The following is an 11,488-nucleotide window of genomic DNA, read 5'->3' on the forward strand; positions in this document are numbered from 1 at the left end:
TGAATGATAGTGGTATTCACTGGACTTCCTTGTATGCGTATAGATATTATCCTGTCACTGACAATATTGTACTTCAAGATAGATCTAGCAATGGCTTTTTTAACTATGAAAGCAACTCCATTTTTCCTCACTTTTTCATCTCCAGAGTAATATATCATATGGTCATCCGACTCAAAAGCTTACAAATACTAAAATTTAAAAGATGGCCTAATAATTGGCATAGATCAATAATTATGAAAGTAAATACAATGTTTATTAATGTTTAAAACACAATGTGTATGAATGAAACACAGTGCAGATGAAAGGTTGTCTAAAAAAACCACAATGTACATTCATGAAACATAATGTATATGAATGATTGTATTCAAACCAGTAAAAAATATTAGAAGGAAAAAGAAATAAAAACCAACCAAATAAACACAAAAACTAACATAGTGACTGATGCAGTGGTTTGAGTATGTCAGAAATAATGAAGATGGCGCAGGATTAGACAGGGTTCAGATCTGTTCTTAGGTTACGATGAGTCGAGCTTGACTCGAGGGCATGTAACAACAACAGAATTAACTTAGTTAAAGCTAATTAAATTAATACGAAACAAATTTTATCAAGGCAGTCTTGATTAAAGACTTTTAATAATAACATATTTGCTTTATCAAATTAATTATTTTAAATGTCTTAAAATATGTATTCACTAACTTTCACATGCCTTCTACAGTATTACACTACTGTTGTTGTTGTTGTTGTGTACCATAGAGTCAGAACCAACCCATAGCAGGTTTTCAGAAGCAGATAATTGCTTGGGAGGAAATTGCCCATCCTTTTCCTACACAGTACTAGTTTAATAAATTATTTCTTCAAAGAGTTAAAAAATAAATTTGCATACAATCTAAGATAAATTATCACAAACTCTGGATTAGTGACATTTTAGCTCATGAGGACTTTCTGTAGACTAGGGTTTTTGTTTTTTTTAATTAAGTTTTGTGTGCGTGTACCGTCAAATCAGATCTGACTGGTACAGGAGGAGATTGCCCCTCCTTCCTCGGCAGAGCATCTGGTGGATTCGAACTGTGCACCTCTGGGATTGTAGTTGCAGCTTCTTGCCACTAGGCCACCAGAGCTCCCCTAGACTAGGTTTTTTTAATGTTGTTGTTAGGTGCCATCAAGTTGAGTATGACTCATAGCAACCCTATGAACAAAAAACTGAACCTAGGCCTGTCCTGTGCCTTTCTCACACTTGCTGACACACAAGAGTCCATTGCAGTAGTCACTGTGTCAGTACACCTGGTTGAGGGTCTTCCTCTCCTTTACCGACCCTCCACCTTTCCCTACGTCATGTCCCTCTCCAAAAAATAGCACCTCCTACCAGTATGTCCAAAGTATGTAAGCCGAAGTCTCATCATTCTTGCCTCCAAAGAGCACTCTGGCTGCACCCTCTCCAAGATAGATCTAATTGTTCTCTTGGCCATCCATGGAGAGTTCAGAGCTCTTCTTCAACATTGATGCTCAAAGGCATCAATTCTTTTTCTGTCATCCTTATTATTGTCCAGCTCTCGGATGCATAACTAGTAATCGGAAAGACTATGGCCTGAATTAGACACACCTTAGTCCTCAAATTGACGTCATTACTACTCAATAATTAGGAAGGGTCCCTAACTGCAGACTTTCTTAGTTCAATGTGTCACCTTATTTCCTGACTGCTAATTCCAAGAATATTGTAGATCCAAACAAGATGAAACTTTTGACAGTTTGATTGATGCACAATAAGCAGTAGGAGAGGATGACCTAGAAACTTAGGGCCAGAATGTTCAAGACTAAATGGATAAGGAATTTACTTTAGTTGCAAAGAAAATATGTTTTGAGTTTTTAAGTAGAGGTAATATTTTATTTATAATAAATATTTTTAATCCCTCTGAGTGCTATACTGTAGAAGGAAATAAAATTGGAAGTAAGGAGAATAGTACTTAGATCATTACCCTCAGTAGAAGTATTGGTATTTTAGACAAGTATGGTAGTGAGATCCACCAGATGCTCCACTAAAGAAGGAGGGGCAATCTCCTCCTTTGCCAGTTGGATCTGATTTGATAGTACACAACCCGGGGGGGAAAGTATATGGTAAGCTTTAAAAGAAATACCTACACTTAATATTGAAAAGATAATCTGAAGTATGGTAGTGAGGGAAAAAAGTAAATGGATTTAGGATATATTTACTAGCTGAATTTATTTAGCAGGTTGATGGAATGGTTGTAGAGTATAATGAAAAGATCAGAAACAAGGATAACTTGGATTTTTTCATGATTTCCTGTGACTTTCTGGTCATAAAGACTCCAGTCTTTTTCCTTTCCAAAGTGCTGAGAGCCCTGAACTCTGTTGGGTTTTTTCCCCCCTTTCTCAAACATGTTCTCACATTGATAAGGCTTACTGTGTTGTTTTACAATATTTCTTTTTCTGCCTGTTGCTTTTAATACTGTTTTTTAAGTCAATGAAATAAAATATTGACATGAATTTCAGTTATCACTAAGTCAAATAAGAGTACATTAATAGATACACAGGGAAATAAGGAAATAAATTGAAAGTATTATCTTGCATGCATGATACAGAGCTTGCTTGCTATAGTAATTCTTATTAGGTATAAGTACTGAAGCAGGATAAATTTGTATGCTTAATCGTGAGTAAATATTTAGTAAAATATAAGTAAAAATTTTGTTCTTTTTTGTATTTCAGCTAAGGATGGTTGTTCTAGCTGTAAGTATTTAAAAATAATATGTCCTTTTTTTAAAGGCTTTAATCTCTGGCTGGCTTGCTTAACACTGAAACCATGAATGGATTATTCAATTCAAATTCATTAACTTATTCAAATAGTCAGCAATCTATTTAATAGTAAGAAGTAAACTAATATTTTGGGGAATTGTTTTGCTTTGTTGAGTTAGTTTAGGCTGAAAACCTAATTTAATCCTTCTTGAATACATAAACTCTTTCATTGTCTTGTCAGAACTGACTCATGGCAGACCCTCCACTAGGTTTTTTTCAAGACTGTAAATCCCAGGGGCAGATTTTATCCCTTTTTTCTCCCTTGGTGCCACTGTTGTTGTTGTTATATGTCATCGAGTCATTTGCCACTCATAGCGACGCTATGTACGAGAGCCCTAAATGCCATTCTATCCTGTGCCAACCTCGCTGTCTCAAACACAGTCATTCCCACCACTCCACTCACAGAATCGATCCATCTCATCGAGGGTCTTCCTCTCCTGCGCCGTCCCTCCACTCTCCCAAACATGATGTCCCTCTCCAAGGACCAGTCCCTCCTTGCAACATGCCCAAAGTATGTCAGACAAAGCCTCAGAATCCTTGACTCCAGGGAACATTCTGGCTTCACCCTCTCCAGGACAAACCTGTTTGTTCTCCTAGCAGTCCATGGTATATTCAACATTCTTCTCCAGCACCACAACTCAAAGACATCAATTCTCTTTCTATCATCCCTATTCACTGTCCAACTCTCCGATGTAGATTAAAAAAGCCAGAGTCTTTGGGCTAGCAACACAACTCCCTATGCACTAACCCACTAGAGCTCCCTTCTTGAGTATATAGCCTTAACTAACTCAATTGTAAATTATTTTAAAATAGGTGTACACCAATCCAGAAGATCCTCAGGTAGGTATACTTCCATTTATAAAGGAACAATGGCTCTACTGTCTAAAAATAATGTAAAATTATAATTGTGTCTTAAGGGTATGTGCTTTTATTAGTGTAATTTAATTAATGTTTCCACATTTGAACTTCATAAAAACTCTTCTGAAGTAAAGCTTATGTTATCTTTAAAAAGAAAACATTTACTACAACAAAGATTATATACCACAGGGTAGAAATTGTTGTACATAACCTAAGTCTTCTAATATCTATTTCTATATAATATTCCTCTATAGAATTTTGAAAGAGCTTGAATTTGAAGAAACTAAAAAAAAAAATACTCATCCTTACACTTTAATTATCTATCCCAATGTAGTCACAATAACTCGTTCATCTGATAACTAAGAGAAAGACATGAGGACAAGGAAGGAAAGATTAGCTGGAAAGAGCTATTGCATGCTACTACATATTAAGCCCTATTCTTCATGGCTTTATTTAAATTATCTTATTCACTTACAGTTTTGAGGATGTTATTACCTTTCTCTTTTCCACATAAGATAAGAAAACCTAACTCCTAGGTATTTTGCCTAAGGTCACAGTGACAGAAATGGCAGAATCAGGACTTGAACCTAGAAAGACAAATTCATGACCTGATTACTTAACCATTGTTGTTGTTGTTATGTACCAATGAGTCACCTGTGACTCATAGAGATTATGTACAACAACTCTATACCCTGGTCTATCCTGTACCAATCTTATTGTCTCTGATACACCTACCCCAATTACCCCAGCCACTGAGTCAATCCATTTCATCCAGGGTCTTCCTCTCCTGCAGTGTCGCTCCACTTTCCCAAACATGATGTCCTTCTCCAAGGACTGGTCCCACCTTACAACAAGTCCAAAGTATGTCAGATGAAGCTTCAGAAACATTGCCTCCAAGGAGCAGCCTGGTTTCACCCTATCCAGAATGAACTTGTTTGTTCTCTTAGTCCATGGTATATTCAATACTTTCTCTACCACCACAGCTCAAAGGCATCAATTCTCCTTCAGTCATCCCTAGTCATTATCCAGCTTTTTGATGCATAGCAAGTAATTGTAAAGACCATGGCCTGAATCAGGTGCATCTTAGTCTCCAGAATGACATCATTGCTCTTCAGTACTTTGGAGAGGTCTCTGACAGCTGACTTTCACAATGCAATTTGTCTTTTAATTTTCTGGCTGTTAGTACCAAGAGTGTTCATGTGCAGTCAAACAAACTAAAGCTGTTAACAATCATTTCATTGTCTGTCATGATGCTGCCAATTGGCCCGGTGGGGAGAATCTTTGTTTTCTTGCTGTTCCAAGAAAGCGTCATTCAGTTATGTTTTTATTGTTGTTGTTAGTTGCTCTTTGCTGCAACTCTATGAACAACAGACTTGAACCCTACCCTATCCTGCGCCATCCTAACTATCCCTAATACATTTGAGGCCATTGCTAAAGTCTCTATGATCCATCTTGTTGAGGGTCTTACTCTCTCAAAGACCCTCCAGTTTTCCAAGCATCATGGGGGTTTTTCCCCAAGGATTAGCCACTCCTAACAACATAGCCAAAGTGTGTGAAACAAAGTTTCCACTTCCTTGCCTTCACTTTCCCCAGGACATGTTTGTTCTTTTGGCAATTGATGGAATACTCAGTACTATTCTTTTACACCGCAATTCAAAGGCATCACTTCTTCTGTTATCCGTATTCACGGTCCAATCTTCAGATTAATAATAAGTAATTGAAAAGACCGTGGCTTGGATCAGGCACACCTTAGTCTTTAAACTGGCATCAGTGACATTCAGAACCTTGGAGACTTCTTGGATAATAAATTTCCCCATTGCAGCACATCTTTTGATTTCTTGCCTGCTAATACTAAGAGTGTTGATTGCAGATCCAAGTAAGATCAAATCATTTTCAACATCAGTCTTCTGTCCATCTGGCATGATGTTGCCTGTTGACCCAGTGGTGAAGATTTTTGTTTACTTATTGTTGAGATTTACTTCATATTGAAGTTTGTAGTCTTTGTTCTTTTTCTACAGCAAGCATTTTTAAGTCCTCACCTTAGCAAACAAGGTTGTGTTGTGTGTATATCAAAGATTGTTAATATGTCTTCCTCCAATCCTGATGCCACATTTTTCATAATAAAGCCCAACTTCTCCAATGATTTGCTATGCACACAGATTGAATAGGTATGGTAAAAGGATATTGATGCTCGCCTTTCTTGATTTTAAATCAGGCACTGCTCCCAGGCTCTGTTTGTATAATAGCTCCTTGGTCAAGATAGAAGTGTTCTGGGATCCCATTCTTGTCATTGTTGGCCACAATTTGTTATGATCCACATAGTCAAATGCCTTTGTGTGGTCAATAAAACACAAATAGACATCCTTCTGGTAATCAGTCTCTGCTTTCAGTCAAGATCCATCTGACAGGCAAGCTCTGGTAGCCTAGTGGCAAGAAGCTGCACTGCAATCTCAGAGGTACATGGTTCAAATCCACCAAATGATCTGCTGGAGAAGGAGGAACAATCTCCTCCTGTATCAGTCAGATCTGATTTGACAGTACACATAAAAAATAATGAAATAAAATATTTTTTAAAAAAAAGATCCATCTGACATCAGCAGTGATATCCCTGGTACTATGGCCTTTTTCTGAATTCAGCTTGAATTTCTGGAATCTCTGTTGATGTACTGTTCTAGATGGACAACAATGAATATTAAAGAAGACTCTGAAAATTGCAGTGGAACATTGAAAAAGCCAAACAAAGGGAAGAAATGCTGAAAACAGATTTCAAATACTAACTCAGGAAAACAACACAAAGTATTATAACAAAATACACAAAGAGCTGGAGTTATAAAAAGGGAAGAACTCTCTCAGTAATTCTCAAGCTGAACTAAAAAATAAATTCAAGCCTTGGGTTAAAATACTGAATTATTCTATGGGCAAAATCTTGAATGATGCAAGGAATAGCAAAAGAAGATGGAAAGAATGAAACAGTCGTTGTACCAGAAAGAATTGATCGACACTGAACCGTTTCAGGGGGGGAAAAGTGTGATCAAGAACCAGTTGTACCAAGGAAAGTTTAAGCTGCACTGAAGGCATTGGCAAAAAATAAGGCCACAGATTGATGGGATACCAATGAACACATTTCAATCAAAGATGTAGCCCTGGATGGATGTGCTCAGCTGTCTATGCAAAGAAATTTGGTAGATAGCTATCTACCTGGCCAGGTGGCTGGAAAAGATACATCCAATTATAAGAACAATAAATTTAAACTAACTTTAAAAGAGAGAGAGAATTAATCCCTTAAAAATGGTCTTGTTTATATAAAACTGCTACAACTGAGATAACCAAGTGGATAATTGTAACAAATAGAAATGTATTGTCTTACAGTTTAGAAACCTAGAAGGCCAAATTCAGGGTGACAGCTCTAGGAGAAGGGAACTCTGGTATTAATGGTAAGGAATTGCACTGGCAACCGAAAGGTACACAGTCAAAATCCACCAGCTGCTCCACAGAAGAGAGATGGGCATCCCCTTTGCAATTGAAAACCTGCTAGACAGCCAGCTATAGATTGGTTCCAAGAGTACATATCAACAACAGTTCTAAGGAAAGGCTCTTTCTTTGTTGCTTCTAGAGGAAAGTCCTTGTTCCTTCAGTATCTATTGGTCTGGTTTTCCAATGTCTTCATCATTGTCAAGGGAACTTATTCCATAAATATGCAACCCACTCCTGGCAGTTCTTTCTTTTTTTTTTTAAATACATAATTTATCCCATCTTTCTCAGTCTCCCCTAAACCCTGATATCAGTCGCATTTTACAACAGTGGCACTATGCAGTATTTGTCGATTTGTGACTGAGATATTTCACTCAGCATAATGTCCTCTTGGGTCACCCATTTTGAATACTATATTGCATAAGTTCCTTGTTTCTTAATGCAGCGTAGTATTCCCTTAGGTGAATATACCACAGCTTCTCTATCCATTCATTTGTTGATGGGCACTTAGGTTGTTTCCAACTCTGCTATTGTAAACAAAGCCAATGATAAACATTGTTGTGCAGGCAGTTCTTAATGGTACTGAAATCCTAATCTCAGCTTGCTTTCTTCTCCTTTTATTTCTAGTGAGACAAAAAGTATTGTGGGCGCATGTGAGGAAAATGCTCCTTAGGTATGATTAGGACTGTGTTGAGATTAAGGAGCATTGCATTTCACCCTTTTATAGCTGTTTGGTTTATCTGATCATGGAGGATTATTGTATAGCTTTCACATCATTTCATCAACACTCTTACCACCAGCAGTCAGGGAATCAGAAGGTGAATTGTGTTGGTAAAATCTACTGTCAGCAATTAGATACCATCTCAGTCCAGTAGCAGTGGCAAAGTTTAACAGGACAGTAAGTAATAAATGTTGAAGAGAATATGATACGATAGGAACTCTTATACATTGTTGGTGGGACTGTACAATGGTACAACCACTCTGGAAGGCAGTTTGGCGCTTTCTCAAAAAGCTGAATGTAGAAATGCCATATGATCCAACTCTTCCACTGCTTGGAATAAAACCTGAGAAAAAGAGCAGAGGCAGAAACAGAGACTTGTACAACAATGTTCTTAGCAGTGTTACTCACCATCGCAAGAACATGGAAACTGCCCAGATGTCCAACCACAATCTAATGGATTGAGAAATTATGGTACATTCCCACAATGGGATACTACACAGCATGCAGGAGCAATAATTTTGTAAATGATTACCTAACTTGGGAGAGACTGGAGAGCATTATGCTGAGTTAACTCAGTCTCATAAGGACAAACACTGTATAAACCATTATTATGGAATGAGGATCTAAGAGGGAAAGGGTGGAAGCAGAGAGGTGAGGATGGGAGAGAGGATGGGCGGGATTAATCATGGGGTTGCACAGTTTGGGTAGGTGGGGAGGTGAGGGAAATGGGAAGGAATTGGTGTGAAAAACAATGTATTAGAATTTTGCAAATAAACTAGTTGTTGTTGTTACGTGCTATTGAGTCGCTTGTGACTCATAGCAACCCTGTGTAAAACAGCCCTAAACCCTGCTCTGTCTTTTATTTTGTCTGACACACCTATCCCCATTATCCCAGTAATGGAATCAATCCATCTTATCCAGGGTCTTTCTCTCCTGCACTGTCCCTCCACACTCCAAAGCATGACGTCCCTCTCCAAGGACTAATCCCACCTTGCAATATGTCTAAAGTATGTCAGATGGAGCTTCGGGATCCTTGCCTCCAAGGAACAGCCTGGTTTCACCCTCTCCAGAATGAACTTATTTGTTCTCCTAACAGACATGGTACATTCAGTACTCTTGTCCAGAACCAAAGCTCAAAGGCCTCAACTCTCCTTCCATCATTCTTAGTCATTGTCCAGCTCTCTGATGCATAGCAAGTAATGGCAAAGACCATGGTCTGTATCAGATGCACCTTAGTCTCCAGACTGACATCATTGCTCTTCTGCACCTTAGAGAGGTCTCTGACAGTAGACTTTCCCAATGCAATTCTTCTTTTAATTTCCTGGCTGCTGATACCACGAGTGTTGATTGTAGAGCCAGACAAACTGAAGCTGTCAACAATCTCAATCTCTCCACCATCTATCATGATGCTGCCATTCATCCCAGTGGTGAGAATCTTTGTTTTCTTGATGTTAAGTATCAATCCATATTGAAGACTGCAATCCTTGACCTTCTGCAGCAAGCGTTTAAGGTCCTCAGTTTCAGCAAGCAGGGTTGTGTCATCTGCATAATGCAGATTGTTGATAAGTCTGCTTTCATTCCTGATGACACACTTCTCATAGAGCCCAGCCTCCTGGATAATCTCTTCCACATATAGATTGAAAAGAGAAGGAGATAGGACACATCCTTGACACACACCCTTTCCAATTTTGAACCATGCAGTGTTTGCTTGCTCTGTTCTGATGACTGCCTCCTTGTCCAAGTAGAAGTTTCACGTAAGCACAATCAAGTGTTCTGAGATTCTCAGTCTTCTGAAAGTCAGCCACAGTTTGTTGTGATCCACACAGTCAAATGCCTTTGCTAGTCAATGAAACACAAACATTCTTCTGATACTTTCTGCTTTCAGTCAAGGTCCATCTGAAATTAGCTATAATATTTCTAGTGCCATGGCCTCTTCTAAATCCAGCCTGCACTTCAGGCAGTTCTCTATTGATGTGCTGTTTCAGTCGTTTTTGCATGATCTTCAGCAGAATCTTGCTTGCATGTGATATCAGTGATATTGTTCGATAATTTCCACACTCTGTAGGCTCATCTTTCTTTGGAATGGGGACATTCCAGTCAGGGGTGTGTGTGTGTGTGTGTGTGTGTGTGTGTGTGTGTGTGTGTGTGTGTGTGTGTGTGAATTATGTTGTACTTATGTGTTGTGTGTGTGTAAAATCTGCTGGCAGGGACCTCTCCAGAGTACTGAAAAGCAACAATGTCAGTCTAGAGACTAAGGCTCACCTAATCCAGGCCATGCTCTTTGCAATTACTTGCTATGCACCAAAGAGATGGACAATGACTTAAGGATGACAGAAGAAGAATTGATACCTTCAAATTGTACTGGAAAAAGAGTCTTGAATATACACTGGACTGCCAACAAAACAATTAAGTCTTGTCTTAGGGTGAAACCAAATTTCTCCTTGGAGGATAGGATTTTGAAGTTCTATATTACATACTTTGGGCACGTTCCAGAAGAGACCGGTCCTTGGAGAAGGACTTCAGGCTCACAAGGTTTGGAGGGACAGCTCAGAAGAAGACAACCCAGATGAGATGGATTGATATAGTAAATGGGACAGTGGGGGTTGGTGTGAGTTAGACTGGCTCAGGACGGAAGGGTTCAGAGCTGCTGTACATAGGGTCACTATGGCCACAGGCAACTTGATGGCCCATAACAATAACAATCACTGCATGCATGTATTTTGGGGGAGACACAATTCAATCCATGATAATCCCTAATGAGATAAAAGGTGTTACAGGCCCCAGGGAAACTGCCCTTAAATCAGATCAGAGCTGTGACCCAATAATTAAGGATGCTGCATTCTGCTCTAATCACAACTGATTGAGCATATCTTAGAACATACTATGAAGAATAACTCAGTACACTATTGCCTTTAGAGGTACAAATTTTTGAGGGGGTATAATTAAAAACAGTGGACCAACAGATGAAATAGCACAGAAAATTATTAATAAATGTTACTTTTAAACTTCATTGCCATTGAGTCAGAACTAAGTCATAGCTGACCCACCATTGAATTTTTAAAACTATAAATTAAACAGAAGGGAATTTCCCATCTTTCTTTCTTAGAACTGCTGGTGGACTTAAACTGCCAGGAGATGTGGCCTTTGGATTAGCAGCATGACTCGCTGTGGACTAGGCCACCAGAGCTCACTAATAGTACGAGTCATACAAAAACAGTACATAGCAATTTGGTAACCAGTACTATATATTAGGTGCATAATTGCAGTGTTTTCTATTTAAGACAATTTCTGAATGCTACCAGTTTAAATTCAAGTACACCAATAATGGACCAGTAATGGACTTCTTAAGGTATCGTGTTCTATTAAATACTATTGTTTACTCAATATTATATAGCCAAACTTCTCACAAATCCCAATTAATTATCAAAACATATAAAATATATTTGGAGTAGCTCAATAATACACTTCTTTAATTAGGGAAAGGAAACCAAAAAGGAGAAAACTGCTATATTCTTGAGTAATTATAATTAACATCCATCCATTATTTGTTTCCTTTAATGGCTTATATAAATTTTAATTAACTTACACAAAATTGTTATTAATTTTTAATTTAATATAAATGTTATTAAT

The 11,488-nt window shown here is 38.2% G+C and overlaps 1 protein-coding gene across 2 annotated transcripts in view; it reads left to right on the top strand.

Moving 5' to 3' along the window:
- Positions 1-11,488, top strand: part of HORMAD1 (HORMA domain containing 1) — a 52,002-nt gene that overhangs the window by 7,650 nt on the left and 32,864 nt on the right. Inside the window, exons 5-7 of one of the 2 annotated variants that reach the window (XM_006900127.1) lie at positions 2,722-2,742; positions 3,622-3,648; positions 11,140-11,207. In XM_006900127.1, coding sequence (XP_006900189.1) covers positions 2,722-2,742; positions 3,622-3,648; positions 11,140-11,207 — 116 coding nt within the window. The remainder of the gene's footprint in view (positions 1-2,721; positions 2,743-3,621; positions 3,649-11,139; positions 11,208-11,488) is intronic. The other variant, XM_006900128.1, reaches the window with a different exon arrangement.

The sequence above is a fragment of the Elephantulus edwardii genome, unplaced genomic scaffold (assembly GCF_000299155.1).
Source record: "Elephantulus edwardii isolate Elephantulus edwardi_28Jun2011 unplaced genomic scaffold, EleEdw1.0 scaffold00273, whole genome shotgun sequence".
In the NCBI taxonomy this organism is placed as follows: Eukaryota; Metazoa; Chordata; class Mammalia; order Macroscelidea; family Macroscelididae; genus Elephantulus; species Elephantulus edwardii.